Raw genomic sequence first — 17023 nt, 5'->3', positions numbered from 1 at the left:
AACTGCTGTGTAAACGCTCAGTAGAAATCGACAAACAAAACCAAACATGTTCTGTGGGATTAAATACACAGTTGGCAGTATTAGAAAAAGCACCTGATTCATTTGTTACGCTTGAACTGCCGGAAAGGTCCCTTCCCCCTGGTGCGTAAAATATGCGTAATGGGAACCGAGAGCCGCTGAAGAAGTGACGAGTGAGACAGGGTGAGAGAGCGAGAGAGAGAGGGAGCGAGATGGAGTTAGGATGGGATGGGAGAGATAGGCTACGTACAGAGCACACAGCTACTACGCCTAAAAATCCCACCGAGACTCCACACAAAAGCTGTGCAACTCTGTTTTTTTTCTTTTCTTGTCATTTTCTGAAACCATCGTGCCAAAAGTGCATGCAGCATTGCAATGGTTATCCAAAAGACCACGATTTTGCGCGACTTCTGCTTTTTACCTGAACGTCAGTAGCCACGCCGAGATGAAGTTCGGCAAGAATATATGCATCTTAAACGTCGGCGGCACCAAATACGCGTTCACCCGCGAAGTGATCAAGGATTTCCCACTCCGCAGAGTAAGCCGCTTGCACAGCTGCTCGTCGGAGAAGGAAGTGCTGGAGGTGTGCGATGACTACGACCGGGAACGGAACGAGTTCTTTTTTGACCGTCACTCCGAGGCGTTCGTGTTCATCATGCTGTACGTGCGCTCGGGGAAGCTGCGCTTCGTGCCGCGGATGTGCGAGCTCTCCTTCTACAACGAGATGGTATACTGGGGCTTGGAGAGCTCGCATCTGGAGTTTTGCTGTCAGAGACGCCTGGATGATCGCATGTCCGACACGTACACGTACTTCTCGGATGAGGACGGTAGAGCCGATGAAGAGTCTCGAGTGGGCGACGAAGAGTCCGACGCGAGGGGCTCGTGCGCGGAGCGCGCAAACCCGGGCTGGCTCGAGCGCATGCGGAGGACCTTCGAAGAGCCCGCGTCGTCCGTGGCCGCGCAGATCCTCGCCTCGGTCTCCGTGATTTTTGTCATCATCTCAATGGTCATCCTATGTGCCAGCACTTTGCCCGACTGGGACACTGCAAAGAACAACACCGTAGAGGAGCACAGGTAAAACACAGGGCGCTGATTTGGAGTGAACATGAAGTATACTTTATGTAGTGCTCGTACTTCAAACGTCAGCAATAGTAAAGTGGTAAATCATTATCAAGTGCATTGATAAAGTAAAGCGTTCTCTTATTCCTACACCCTTGCACTGTTTCTGTGGGATATTTCCTAATGTCTTGTCTCTGTGTCCACGTTGTGTCCAAATTGTGACGCTTTCTGTTTTACTGTCATTTTCATTTTGTTTGTCTTCCTTAAGCTCTATAAAACATTTTCCCACTACATTCTGCATAGACTACATTATGAGTTTACTGCATATTACCATAATGGTTAGAAATAATCTTAAAATATATTGTTGGATCAATAACCCTAAAACTACATTTAATCATTTATTTATCTTGCATTAATATAGGCTATATATTTGAACTTGCGGTTTTAATTTTTTTTTTTTGGTCACAGAATAAAAAGTTTCAGTAAAATCTTTTTATAGCAGTTTTAAAGGCTGCAAACCAGACTGACTGAGACAGGTCTTAAAGAGGGGTGTCCTTGTTGTCCAATAGGCGGCGCTAAAAATCTTCCGTGCGGAGCCAAGATAATAATCGAGCAAAATCAGGTGTTCAATGCGAAAAGTCTCCCTATATACAGTACATGCATAGTGCACTACAAATAGAAAAGCAGTAATGAGGTACTGTTATATATAAATGCAGGTAGACATGTGGCATCACTGGAGCAGGCTAAACACCAGGGACCTTAAATTATAACACAATTATTATACTGTACATGTTATATGCATTGGATGCAAAAAAAAAAAAGAAGCTTTTTTTTTGGTTTAATTTCTTTTGTTCAGATGAGCATTTCCACATCAACAGAAAGCAATTTTAATTTAAATGTAAAACCAAATACATATCTTTTTTTCATATATGCCTTATATTTAGGCAGTAATTTATCACATAATCATTACCAATCTTCACAGTTTTAATATTGTTGTGTTTCTGTTTCTGACTTATTTATTCCGTATTACAAAATGATTATTAACATATTTTGCCTGTTATTACTAATTGCTCTGAAAAAACACACTCTGACAGCATGATTAATGAAAGACTGAATCCATAAATCAAAACAACATAAATCCTTGTGCACATGAGAGTCTTGATTTATTTTTTCTTACCAGGCTTGATTTATACTTTATGTTGTATTTTATTGATCATCCTGCACTGCACTGTAACTTAGGTCCAAAATCTTTCCGACTTTTAATTTATGCATATTAAGTCTCTCTCTGTCTGTCTCTCTTTCTCTCTCTCTCTCTCTCTCTCTCTCTGCAAAGCAGCTGCCTATAGCTGTTTTATTTTTCTTTGCATCCAATAAAAATGCTCAGTTCTTTGATGGTGCATTTTTATGTCTTTATATTTATGCCTCCAAGTGTAATGAGCAGTGTAAAAAAAAATCGTCCTTATTTAACTGAGTTGACAGATTGTCCAAGAAGCAAATGAGCCGTGTTACTCTCTTTCACTGACTAATGTTTCTCCCTCATTGTTTCCAGCCTGTATGTTTACTGGCATTTGTCCCTTTTCTCCTGGTCTGTTTGGACAGTTTGTGTGTCCTCATGCTTATATCCTGTGCATTCTTGATTCCATGTCCTTCAGTATCACGAGGTCAGATATGTGTCACTCTGTGTTTATGAGGCATTTACAGGAGATACATTTAAAAGTGTTGAGGTTTGTAATGCATGCGCATATGAATAATGCCAGAAATGCCAGAGATGGTAGCCATCATGTTTTCAAGAGAGTGTGAACAGCATATATACTAATCCTAATATATTAAATACTAAACAGTACAATTGCTGGTTTTGGCAGTGGGATGGATGTTCTTTTAATGTGGCATAAATTTAGTGCACTAGTGTACTTAAGAACATGGCATGCATTTTAAAGGTACAGTACTTTTATAACCTGAGGTATAAATTACCTTTAGGGATACAACCCTAGTAGCAAGGCTTTTTTCTGGGATTATTTTACTTCTTAGTTTTACATATGCTTGGAGAAATACTTTACTGTCCTGTCCTCTGTACTGGTTCTTTGATTCTCTGGCATTTGTGAGCAAAAAGAAATGTGGTTTACTTAAGTGCATCATTACTAAACTTTTCTTTTTCACAATTAAGCTTGATGTTGATATGTTCTTACTACAGTGTCTGTTCTGTTTTCATGAATATGTCAGTCCAATGAAACTTGTAAAATTATTCAATTATTCAAGTCTGTAATTCATAGCAACAATAAAATATACCGCAGCATGATTTTACTGTAATATAACCTTTGAGCAGCATCAAGCTTTTCATCTGTGTAGCTATTTACGTCCAAAAGACACTCATTATCTGCATGATGATAATTAAGCTTATGATCCCCAGATTGCATGGTTGCATTTAAAATGCTGTAATTTAGACATAAGCTTAAATCACCTGTCAAAGAGCAGACAGTAGGGCTATTAGCGTGAGTTGTAACCATTGCTTTTTGCTCACTTTCTCTCTCTCTCTCTTTTTCTCTCTCTGCCAGGATCATTGAAGCGGTATGCATTGGCTGGTTTACCGCTGAGTGCATAGTGCGTTTTATTGTCTCACGGGACAAATGTGAGTTTGTACGCCGGCCTCTGAACATCATCGACCTCCTGGCTATAACACCTTACTATGTATCAGTGGCCATGACAGCCCTGACTGGGGAAAACCCGCAGCTTCAAAGAGCAGGAGTCACACTGCGTGTGCTCAGGATGATGCGCATCTTCTGGTTAATTAAGTTGGCGCGCCACTTCCTTGGCCTGCAGACTCTGGGGCTGACACTGCGTCGTTGCTACCGCGAGATGGTCATGCTGCTGGTGTTTGTGTGTGTTGCCATGGCCATCTTCAGTGCTCTTGCTCAGCTCCTGGAGCACGGGCTGGACCTGGAAAGCAGCAATGAGGACTACGCCAGCATCCCGGCAGCGTGCTGGTGGGTTATTATCTCCATGACCACCGTAGGCTATGGAGACATGTATCCCATCACAATGCCGGGCCGCGTGCTGGGTGGTGTGTGTGTTGTGAGTGGCATTGTGCTCCTGGCTCTCCCAATTACCTTTATCTACCACAGTTTTGTGCAGTGCTACCACGAACTCAAATTCCGCTCAGCACGCTGCGTGCGAAGTCTCTCTGCTGAGTTTCTCAACTGATATAGGTTTCTCTGGGACATATTGGTCCATAGCCCAGCTCATCTGATCTTTCTGTGCCTTTGTTTTGAAACCTTTATCAGCCTCATGAACGGTAAGATAAACTTTAGACATAATGATCTCATCTACAAAGAAAATGACTACTAATGACTACTTAAATGCAGCATCTCTCCATTCTGAAAACAAGTACCTCAGACAACTGTGATATATATACTTTAAAAAAATACAAAGAGTGCCAATCTGCATAGCACACAGTTATCAAAACAACCCAAAGGAACTTCATAAGCCAGTGTTTGCATTATAACCCCATTTCTGTAAAAAAAAAAAAAAAAAAAGAAAGAAAGAAAGAAAGAAAGAAACAATGAAACTGACCCAAAGAGACAGAGTTTCCTGTGTTTGGTGATATTTAAAAAGAAAAATTGTGGCAATAGCCGGCACCAGATGGCATGGCTGTCTGTGAGGGCCGTCTGGCAAGCCCTTTTAGGGTCTTGACAGTTCTCTGGACCTTTGTTGGATTTTGCTTAAATGCCTTGGCTTTACAAACAGAAACACTTTGTTCCCATGTAGAAAGTTCTCCAGCTTGATACATCAATCACATCAATTTGGATTTGAAATCACTCCAGAAATGACGTTTGTTAGAACAGAGAGGGACCACATAGGAACGAAATTAATAATAAGGACTGAAGGGATAGTGTGAAAAGATTAGGGGGAAAAACATTCAGCATGTTGTAGTCCAAGTAGATAATGCTATAATTGAGACAAAATACAGTCAGTGTTGCAGGCTCATTATGAAGATCAGATCCTTAACTTCAAGACACAAACATCAGACGTTTAGCTACACAAGGATAAAGCCACCACCTGCCCATATCTCAATCGAAGAAAATGACTGTGTGGACCGAGAGGTGTTAACCAAATTGATTAGCAAACACCTCACCCACACACTCAGCAGCCAGAGAGCTGTCACTCTCCTCCCCCTTCACTATACACACAGCAAGCACAAAAGCTAGTGTCTTTCTATCCCTGTGTCCTGTCTATTCTGTTGTTAAGGGTTTACTAAAATCAATTACACAGTTCTTGTACCTGTAGATTAGTTTTGCTTGATAGTATCAAATGAAATGTTGGAGCAAAATCTTAGATGGAATGGCACGTAATTAATGACACATCCAATAGTTTGTCAAAAAAACGTTATAAATGTTTGCTTTGCTTGGTAAGTGGAAAAAATCTGAAACAGAAAGAAAGGACAGAAAAGTTGATCCTGCACATTTATGATGTAGTTAATATTACCCAGTGAGCACCATCTGTCTGGATACATGCATGGACACTGGACTGTCCTGGCTGTAAGAGGTCAGGGATTCAAGCTAAGATTTTGCTGGTCCTATTGTGTCCATTTATATATAAAAATGTTTTTTTTTTTTTTACAGTAGAGTGCAAAAGTTTCCAGCTCAGCAGATGGACTTTAAAACAAAATTAATATGAGGACAATTAAATTATGGCATAAGATATTTAGTGTGTGAATTTTCACAGGAGTTTATCATGTAAAAAATACAAAAAGGCAAATAGTAAGATAGAAATAAAACATATTTAATGAATAAAAAAAGTGCTACCCTTGCAAGTGCTACCCTACCTTTTACTTCTTCAGCTGTCTTAAACCTCTGCCAGGCCCAGAGGCAGTTCTGGGAGTTGGGGCTGTGGATTACTGATTAAAAGGTTGGTGGTTCAGGCCCCAGCACCACTAGTTTGCAAATGTTGGGCCCTTCAGCAAGGCCCTTGAGGTGCTGTGCCATAGCTGACCCTCCCCTCCCTTCTGACCCCAGCTTTCTACCTAGGATATGCGAAGAAAAGAATTTCACTGTACTGTAATGTATATGTGACAAATAAAGGCTTCATCTTTCATACTGTTTGTTTAAAAAAAAAATCTGTTGGGAAATTGAAGGTTTGCTGTATGCAAAATGGTGGAATATTCTCTTTTTATTTTTTAATCAAATTTAGAACCTCCTATCAGAATCAACAGAAAGGTTGTTTAGTAATAAAGTTCAAGCTATGATGTTCTGTGTTTCACCATTCACCATTAACTTCTTTAAATAAAGTATAAATATATATTGAGAATATTGTACAAATATTTGGACAGAAAAGATATTTTCATTTATCAGCAAAATAGTGTAAAGACTTATTTTTATACTCTGTGAATGCTCAGATCTACAAAACATGTCAGTTGAGAGTTAAGGGTAAATATCTTTAAATACAGTTTAAACAGTTTATTATTATAAACTGTCTAAACCTGTTTATTAATATAACAGTTTATTTTACATATTGGTAAAATGTAGGCATGAACCAATTTGCTTATCAATTTCATTCCCAATTTTAAGTTAATCTATAGGTTTTATGGTTATATTTTTGTCTGCTACAATCCTTTTTTTAGCAGTGTTGGCAGACCTTCCCTGAGAAACCATGGGAAATACAAACTTTTGCATCAATTGTTTAGTTTTCCACCTCCACAGTGAATAGAATACAAATTTCTCCTTTGGGAAAAAAAATCATGTCTTTTTAAACTTATTTGTATTTGTGTACATGTTTATATTTGTGCTCATTGGGTAATCATTCACCAGGTTTCACCCTTTTAACGATTCTGCTATGTAACTGTGAAGCTATGACTATTGCAAAAGTGTCATAAAATCTTTTATGCAGCTATTTATAGATCCGAAAAATAAACCAGAAACCATTTGTTTGTTGTGTGAAAAATGTAATTTCCCTCTACTGAAAAAACATTTGTACATATGTTTTATAATTAGCATACATTTTGGCAGGCTTTATTCCAGAAATACACTTGGACACTTAGAAAATAAAGAGATGCATTTGCAAAAAAAAAAAAAAGCGTGATTATGTGTCCTTTCTTCTATGCACATTTCGTAGATAGATAGATAGATAGATAGATAGATAGATAGATAGATAGATAGATAGATAGATAGATAGATAGATAGAAATAGCATCTTAGATTAGAGCCATTATGAAACCTTTACACAGCATATGTAGCAGACACATCTCAATATCAACTGTTCGAAGAGGATTCTTAGATGTTTTTGATACCTTCAGCATTGTTTTACAATGTGGAAAGAAATAAAAATCAGGAAAATTCATCTGGACAGAAGATGCTGTCTAAACTTGACTGGTAGTGCATTAAAGGGAAAAAAAGATGAAATATATATAAATAAATTTAATGCATGAATAAATGTAATGTATGTAATGTATGTATTATATGTAATGCATGTATGGAATGTATTTACTGAACACTGGCAAGATACTATACTATGGTCTCTTGCCAATATTCAGTAAAACACCTAAAATAAATTTTAGAAGCTTGACATTTTTACAGCAAATAGTGTTTATTATCATGAATGTTTTATACTGAAGATTCTGCACTATTTCTAGGTCCCTAATTAAACATAAGCAAATTTATGGTACTGGCCATGTTTACTGATCATATTTTCTTCATGCCTACTCTCTTCTAACTGAAGCGTGTGTTCAGATGTCACTCCCATTGAAAATAAATAAAAATGTCTGCACAAACTTGTTTATTCCATGCCAGCTGGAATGCACACTACATTACATCCATTACTCACTCATACCGCTTTATCCTGTATATTGCGGGGGGCCTGGAGCCTATCTCAGCAGACTTAGGACACGAGGCGGGGTAGATCCTGGTTGGGGCGCCAATCCATCTCAGGGCACACACATACTATAGGCAATTTGGGAACGCAATTTAGTGTAACCTGCATGTTTTTGGACTGTGGGAGGAAACCGGGGTATCCAGAGGAAACCCACCAAGCATGTGGAGAACATGCAAACTCCATGCATGCAGACCCAAGGTGTGAATTAAACCCACTACGCCACCTATACATCACATATTCAAGTAACCTTAAAAGCCAAAAACTCATGTACTTCATGTACATATTGACATTTATAAACATATAAAAAGAAAAACAGAAAAAGCCGGTCGGTTGCGTGCAAAATACTGTGGTCGCGTTGTGCAGCCGGTGTGATGTATTACAGATTCAGCAGTTTCACTTAGAGTCTGACAGGGTCTGTGTCAACTACGGCATACAGTACACTTATCAGGTAATTAGTCGAAACAGTTATCCGGAAAAATGAAAACATTTGGGGCTGGCTAACTGGAGCTGAACGAGCTAGCAGTGAAAGTGAACGGTGTCGTGACCTGAAATCTGTCAGTGAGAGTGTATTTCTCTCACCTGGTTTATTTGTCACTTCATGTAATTTTTTTTTCCAGTCACTGCAGTTTTGCATTAATTTGTAAGCTGAGTTAGATTAAGTTGAGTATAATAATAATAATAAAAGATTACCCATTCCTTGTCACTAGAGTGGTAGCATTATACTGATCTCTCTGTATAACTGCAGTTTTTTTACATACTTTTAAGATATCTTTTACCTCAATTCAGCATACATAAATATTACCCCAAAACTCAAAGATCCACCATAGACGTCTTGCCTTATAATAAGGGTGCACAAAGTATTGCCTTTCTGTACCACCTCAGTTTTTTTCCCTAAGAGTGTAAGTATGTACTGATCTGTCTGTTTTACATTAGTGATACAGTCATGGTATCAATAGTTTATTTTATGTAATAAAAAAAAATAATACAAAAAATTATAGCAGACATATTTTGGGAACCACCTACTTCCGATCAGTAACTCAGAGCCTTAACATACTTAGTTACCTCTCGTCCCTAAAGTAAGTATATATTTTGGTACTAGTTTGTTGTCATAGGGTCACATGACCTGGAAGGTATTGACAAACTTCTTTGTCTTTCGGCTGTTCCCTTTCAGGGGTCGCCACAGCGAATCATCTGCCTCCATCTAACCCTATCCTCTGCATCCTCTTCTCTCACACCAACTAACTTCATGTCCTCTCTCACTGCATCCATAAATCTCCTCTTTGGTCTTCCTCTAGACCTCCTGCCTGGCAGTTCCAACCTCAGCATCCTTCTGCCAATATATTCACAATCTCTCCTCTGAACATGTCCAAACCACCTCAATCTGGCCTCTCTGACTTTATCTCCAAAACATCTAAGGTGGGTTGTCCCTCTGATGAACTCATTCTTAATCCTATCCATCCTTGTCACTCCTAAAGAGAACCTCAACATCTTTAGCTCTGCTACCTCCAACTCTGCCTCCTGTCTTTTCTTCAGCGCCATTGTCTCTAAGCCGTAGAGCATTGCTGGTCTCACCACTGTCCTGTACACCTTTCCTTTCATTCTCGCTGATACTCTTTTATCGCACAACACACCTGACACTTTTCTCCACCCATTCCAACCTGCCTGTACCCGCCTCTTCACCTCCTTTCCACACTCTCCGTTGCTCTGGACCGTTGGAAGGTATTGACAAACAAATGTTAAAAATCAAAGCAGACTTATTTTGGAATATCAAGAGGGGTTCCTTGTGGGGTTGAGCAAGTAGATTTCGATACTACTTTGCGTCACAAGGTTACATGGCCTAGAAGGTATTGAATAAATAGTGTAAGAAATTACATAAAAATCAGTGCAGATATATTTTAGGATATGAATAAGTGTACCTTGTGCGTGTGACCGAGTAAATTATCTTGGTACTAGGTTGGGGTCCCAGGGTTACATGACCTGGAAGGTATTGAAAGAAGGACAGTAAAAATGTTCTACAAATTATTAATGATAAATTTACAACATGGCATGTCATGATATATGAGAAGATACGTAGCCTGGTGTGAACCACACTTCATTCATACAGAAATCTGTGACGGTCCCTAAAATACCTCTTCTGAATGTTTGTTTAAAGTCAGAGCTCTGAGTATCACCCCTTACGTAGTGTTTATTTTAAATCGACACCTTCAGAGTAACCAAGCTGACTTTTTAAAAACTTCTGGTTTGCATAAAGTTATGCAAGGTATCAAGGACACAACACACATTGTGGTCGGTGTTGTCGAGGAAGATCTGTGTCGTGTCAGTCACCCCACAAATGTGTCAATTCGATGCAATTAGGCCAGTATTGACCCACATACTGTCAGTCTCTACGGGACTGGTCCATCTCCGCTGGAGCAAACTGAGTGAGAAAGGTTTAATAGGAAACCAGGTTTTTGCATTTAATAGCAAAATATTAATTATGTTATGTGTATCTGTGCCTGAAATGTAATGAATTTTAAATAATTCTTAGCTTTAGTGATTTATGGAATTTTAGTATGAACTATGTTATGTGTATGTGAAGTATAAGAAAAGCTTAATCATGTATTACAAATTTAAGTCTAGTGATATTTCCAGTAACCACATCATGCAGTTAGTTATGCAATGTCTATATTTTGTGTGTTTGTCTACAGCTGATTTGACAGTCTCTGAAGGTTGTTCTTATTTTAACAGGTCTCAACAGTCTATGATGGAGTTATGATCAGTTATGAATTTACAAAAGAATAAAATAATTAACTAAATGAATCTCAGACTTATTGATCTGTTTGGCAAATTTGTCTCGCCCAAATCTATAACCAGCATTTTGTTGAGTGGTTCGGAAAACTATAACACGACTTATCTGAACTGAATGTAATTTGATTTCAGGGTTTAAGGACAAGCATATTATCTAAAGCCTCTGCATTGACCTTTGCTACCCCGACCAAAATAATTTGAAGAGTTTGAATTTGAAGAGTCAGGAGCATCTCTCAAGTATATGGGTTCCAGGGTTCCAGACCTTCACAGGATATTTCAGGTGTTCACATAAAAAAATAATAAATATTACTGAAGTAATTTATATTCTGTTAATGATTGGGTTATTTGCCATATTTATTTGCCAGTCTTCTGATGGGATCCAGGTACACCTTAAGCGCAGTGTTCTTGACCGCCTCCTGTACAGGACCACCATGGCTTTGACCGTCGGAGGTGCTCTTTACTCTTTGGTGACTCTTTACATAGCTGCACAGCCTAAAAATAAGCAAAGACGTGCACGTCCTCAGACTGGTATTGGTGAACTTTTAAAGAGGCAGTAATGTGTTTGTGGATATATTTATCATCATGTGACAAATGTCAGTTCTGTGTGAAGATCATGGGGAGGACTCAGAACTTGTTCTGTGAACGTACTTTACAGTACTCAATAATGATTTGGTTAATGCAAAGGGATTAATGGTTAGCTTCTCTAACAGCAATAAGTCTGAGTGGGTGAATAATAGAAAATATTGAGTATTCATTTGCAAACGTTTTTTTTTTTAAGTGAAAGGATGTCTTACAGTAAAGGTTGTAAAGATTTCTCTGCATTGTAGGTTTCTGCAATGAAATGACATTCACACACAGTGATCACATACAGTCGGGATTTCATTTATATGCTATGGTTTTATTGAGGTTTGAGTGACAGTCGGTCTGTTTTGAGAATGAGATTGCTGAAACACCCGAACAAAACCAGTCAACCAGTCTCACCTCTGAATCAGTTCTATAAAGAATATGACAGTATGTGTATAGTGCAGTATGTATAGATAACAGTGTAAGATACCTTTTAGTATGAATGGCCTTGTTAATTAAAATGATTTTAAATAAGAAAAAAGTACATTGATATATTTCTACATTTCTTTGTTTATTCATACAAACTTTATTATGATCACTGAAAATGATCTGTTTTCTTTTCCCTGAGCCTCTAAATATGTCACTCTGTTACTCGTTCACATGGCAACGAGAGTTAGAACTAAATTCAGAGTTGTAAAAGGATTCTGTGACAAACAAAAGACTTTTTCGCTTCGCTTCTTTTTTTTTCTCAACCAAAACGATCAAGAACTTTGTATATGCTACCGATGACAACAGAGGTGCATTGTTCCTCCAGATCTTATTTTCATAAATGCCTTTGCAGTCGACGGTAATAATACACGGTGAAACTGACAGTTTGCATGACTGTTGTCTGAAGTTTGATAGGCTGTCACAATACAAAGCAGTGCAAGGCATTCTATGACAATGAGAGATGATAATTCATTCGCTATGGCTTGACGGCTGTGCTAATGAAAGACCATTTATTCCCGGCCCTAGACAGAGTCATCAGTAGCTGAAATGATCCATCACACTAGGTTTAAAAGCTCCACTCCAAACAACAAGTAATGTGTAGATACAGACAAAGAAAGCATGACAAAGACTGAACTGGCATAGTGATTCTAGAACAGATAGTACGTGGATGGTTAAATGTGAATCAATAAACACTTTGGAGGTTTCAGTAATGGGGTGGAGACGACGACTTTTTATTCCTTGCCGATCAATGGTAATCTTCCTCAGTTTGAGACTGAAATGTAAGAGAAATCTGGTAACCATGGAAACGTAAGGACTCTTTCCAGGTGTGTCCCAGTTTCCCTGAAATGTATTAATTCTAATCCAGCGAACGACTTTGCCAATGATATTGATCTTACGTCTAAATCAATTTGCCAGCAGCCGCAGCCGGTAACAAGCGTAATAGGTCAGGTGTGAGAGGGAAAGCGGTTCAGTTTGCACAGGACACTACCGCTTTATCCCTGTCTTTCTCTCCAACCAATCCATTATGGATATCTTTTATCTATTGTGGATATAAATATATGCACAAAACAAAACAGATGCCCCTCTTTCACCCAATTTATAGTTTGCACATCTTACTGACCTGTGATTTCTCATTAAAATTACAAACACACACAAGAATGAACCAGCAGGTGAGGAAAGAGCATGGAAAGAGCAGACATTGCGGGGGTGCAGGGAGCTGGGAGAGTCGGATTGGTGTGAGACCCCCCAGCCTGTGGAACTGACTGGTGGAAGGAGAGCCATCGCTCTTCTCCATCTGCAGCCCTGCTGCTCTCTTGGCTCGGACAAGCTTGTTGTCACACTGCTCTGGGGAATATGTGCTTGCGTGTGTTTTTTTTCCCAGAACAATTTGTCATTTACTTTCCCCCGCTCTCTCACACGTTGTTCCTGGGCTTTTACAAATGTAGTAAGGGAGACTTAAAGAGCATGGATAGTGAAACAGGTAGATACTGGATAAGCAACATCTCTTTATCTGATGATGCACCCGGTACAAAGTATAATCACACACAATGAGTTTTGATTGTGATTAACATTTCTTCTATCAGGCTTCATCCATGCTCGCTTCATAACAATGTACCTCATTTATCTTCATCTGCTTTGTATACATGTTGCCTTAAATGTGATTTAATATTCACTCTATTCTGGTTGGTTCATGGAGCATCCAGAACCTTTCGCAGGGATACAGGGTGCTAAGTGAAAATACACCCGGGATACATGGGAGGGCACCAGACACACTCACTTTCACACCTAGGGTCAATTTAGAGTCACCAGTCCATTTTCTATCATGTCTCTTCAAGGTGGGAAGAAACCCACATGGACATGGGGGGAATATGTTAAACCTCTACAGATAGTAGCTTAAGCGTGTGGGCAAACCAAGCTGTGAGGCTGCAAGTTCACCTCAAAGAGACTGGAGTCAAGATTTAAATCCCTGTAAATCCATAGTGGGCATTGATAGTGTTTGCGCGCAGGTAGTCCTGTCACAGCTGTGCCACAGATGCATTCTTTACAGACTTTAATGGTAGGCATCATCATCATCTGCTTTTATGTCTTTCTGTGAGAAACGGTAGCAAAAACGTGTACTTTACATCAGGCTGACCTTAGGGCTACTGGAACCCCGGTTGAGATGACGATGCATCTATAACAATGGCGCATATGACAGGCAGAAGTAAAGGCTGCAGAAACATTGTAGAAGCGTGAGGAACTACAGCAAGTTGACTCCCCATGTGTGAAGCCACGGGTACTCTCTAGTGCTTGTACAAAATAACAATTACACACGCTGTGCAAAAAACTACAGAGCCCCGGAGTGGTTTTTTTTTTTTTTTTTTTTTTTTTTAAATCAATCTCTCATTTAACTAAACTGTTCCCACCTGCAGACAATGTACAAATATATTAAAATATATTGTATATTTTACTATATTACATAATTTAGTAAAACAAGTAAATTAGTAAAAAACAAATATTATGTGTCCATTTTTGATTTAGTAAAACAAGCAAGGAAATTAAACAAACTAATAAATAAATAAGTTGTGACCATTCTGGGGCTCAGTTGTCATGAACGGGGTGTTGTGGCAGGTGTTGAACGCCATGGGTGGAAGGAGCAGGCATCCACCCATAGAGGCAGAGGGGTGGTGTAACCCAAAAGAGTCTTTTTAATAATAGTTCAACACAAAGTATAAATAAAGATGCAAACAAAGGAACAAACAAACTCAAACCATACTTAACTTTGTGCTAACAGGGGCTCTCTGGCAAGACACAGGCAGGAGGAGACACAAAACACGTCCTGTGGCGAGACACAGGCAGGGGGACAAACACATAACAGGACACAAACGAGGCGTGGAGCTGAAACTGGACACTAGAGAAGAACGGGAGACACTAGAGAAGAACGGGAGACACTAGAGAAGAACGGGAGACACTAGAGAAGAACGGGAGACACTAGAGAAGAACGGGAGACACTAGAGAAGAACGGGAGACACTAGAGAAGAACGGGAGACACTAGAGAAGAACGGGAGACACTAGAGAAGAACGGGAGACACTAGAGAAGAACGGGAGACACTAGAGAAGAACGGGAGACACTAGAGAAGAACGGGAGACACTAGAGAAGAACGGGAGACACGTAAAGACTAGAGACAAGAGAGGGACGGGACGAGGGCTAAAGACATGGCAATCAGCTAGGCATGGCTTTTAGCTAAACATGGTTAAGCTAAGCTTAACCATGGCAGTCAGCTACACATACACCTAGCTAAGCATTTCTTTAGCCCCAACATGCACTAAGCTATACTTACCTAATAGCTTAAACACACTAGGGAATAGGGGCACAGAAACACAGACAAAGGATACCCAGTGGCTAGGCAAGGCAGCCCTCCATGACTAAGCGAGGCGGCACTCACAAGCTAGTCGTTACTCCAAAGCCAGGAGGGACAGCACTCTAAACCTAGGCACACTGGGACACTAGGGGGAGAGGAAACACAGGATAGCTAGAGACACCGAGGGGCTATGGCTAGAAGCATGCTAGTACTGTAACTGTACTATAACTCAACATAGAATTTAGCTAATCATGCTCCTAGCCACACACACCTAACTACTTACCTGCTCTAGCTAACCACAAGAACACAGGAGGACAGGACTGAATCAGCTCCACTAACACAGACACACAAACATACACAGAGACATTGCCAATAAGAGAGCCCTAGTCAACACAACTAAAATCAAAGTACAAACTAAACATATAACAAAACAGAACAAAAAGCCCACACAAATGACAGTGGTGTTACCAAAAATGCTCGACCCAGTTTCCCAGTCTAAGCAGCTATTTATAGATTGATTGATGGCTACCTCGGTTCAGGTGTGCACCCGCATCACCTGACCGAGGTGCCTGCTGGGAAACTGAGTCGGCCAACAAAACTACAAAATAAAAACAGTGGCCTCTAGTGGCGGACCCTTACATCAGTAAAAATCTAATTATGCTTCATTAATCACTTTGAAATGACATTAACAGCAGGATTGCAGGATTGAAAATATCTTAAATATGATCAAATTTATTGTTTTTAATTTATTTATTATTAAATCTATTTTAAGTATTGTTTTACATATTTTACGTTTTACATTTTCTTAGTTAATCATTGGGGTTTTTTAAAACTTTTTTTTTAACATAGGAAATACTAAATAAATTTTTACTAAATTTTTTTACTTGCTACGATATACTTTCTGCAGAGCACAAGCAATTAATAAAGCATGGTCAAGAGCATAATATTTCAAAAAGTTTGAATTGGCTGAACTTTTGGGACATTGAAGGAAGCAGAGGAAAGAAGCTTTTCCTGTGAACAAGTCACGGAATACAGCTTCTGAACACTATCAGTCATCATTCTAACTATACGATGAATCATGTCCTGGTCAGATGAGAACTTTTGGCACACCATTGGCGTGTTTGGGTAAAAAGTGGATTGCATTCAGGGAGAAGCATCCAAACCGACTGTAGGATATGAATCATCTAAATTAAGCATCTAAATCAATATGACTGCAGGACAGATAATAAATGGCCACGTCGATATGTGGTTTTAAAAGATGGAAACAGCTTGGTCGGAAATGAAGAAAAGTCCACATGCACAACCCTAAGAATATGAAGTCATTTAAAATGTTTTATACCAGGAAAAGATTTAATGAAATACAGTTTGTAAGGTTGACTTTTTGCAGAAATTCAAAAATTCTGTAAACGCTTATCAATCGATACCATCTTCTTGTCATTTAGAGGTTATTCAAACAAAAAGAAGGCTCTGTGAACATTTTTTCTCACTAGTTTTCTCCCCCTACTGAAAAAAAATTCACCAGAGACCACGCAGAATTCCATTGAGATAATACTTTAATAATCACAAACTGTTCCTTTTTCTCCTTTAGATATCCACATGGAGAGAATACAAAGTGCTTTGTATAATGAAATTATACCCTTGTTTGAAGGCTGTTATAGGAAAATAATCAACAAAGTGTAAATATATATTTTCAATAAAAGCATGTCCCAAGGAGGTTAAATACCTCGTATACTTTAATGATTTGCCAGCATGAACTATTTGGTTTTATTAAAGATGAATTATATGCCATGCAGTTTATTCATGCATTAGTGGTGGTGGACTCAGGGCACCCCTACTATTATTATTGTATTTTTCAAAGTGGAAAAAATTTGGAAAAATGCATTTCACACAGATGGAGCAATTGTG

General features: G+C 39.1%; 2 protein-coding genes across 2 annotated transcripts; both read left to right on the top strand.

Moving 5' to 3' along the window:
- The first annotated feature begins 223 nt into the window (after positions 1-223).
- Positions 224-5652, top strand: kcng3 (potassium voltage-gated channel, subfamily G, member 3). The gene is made up of 2 exons (XM_053510909.1): positions 224-1092; positions 3630-5652. Exons 1-2 carry the CDS (start codon positions 464-466, stop codon positions 4273-4275), a joined length of 1275 nt encoding a protein of 424 aa, XP_053366884.1. The 5' UTR covers positions 224-463; the 3' UTR covers positions 4276-5652.
- Positions 5653-8308: 2656 nt separating this feature from the next.
- On the top strand, positions 8309-11281 carry LOC128540843 (cytochrome c oxidase subunit 7A-related protein, mitochondrial). The gene is given in 5 exon segments (XM_053510834.1): positions 8309-8385; positions 9891-9921; positions 10857-10928; positions 10963-11004; positions 11090-11281. Coding segments are annotated over 5 exon segments (414 nt in total).
- Positions 11282-17023: the final 5742 nt, after the last annotated feature.

This window comes from Clarias gariepinus, chromosome 14 (assembly GCF_024256425.1).
Source record: "Clarias gariepinus isolate MV-2021 ecotype Netherlands chromosome 14, CGAR_prim_01v2, whole genome shotgun sequence".
Lineage (NCBI taxonomy): Eukaryota > Metazoa > Chordata > Actinopteri > Siluriformes > Clariidae > Clarias > Clarias gariepinus.
The sequence above is the reverse complement of the archived record's forward strand: the minus strand, read 5'-3'. Positions and strand labels throughout refer to the sequence as shown.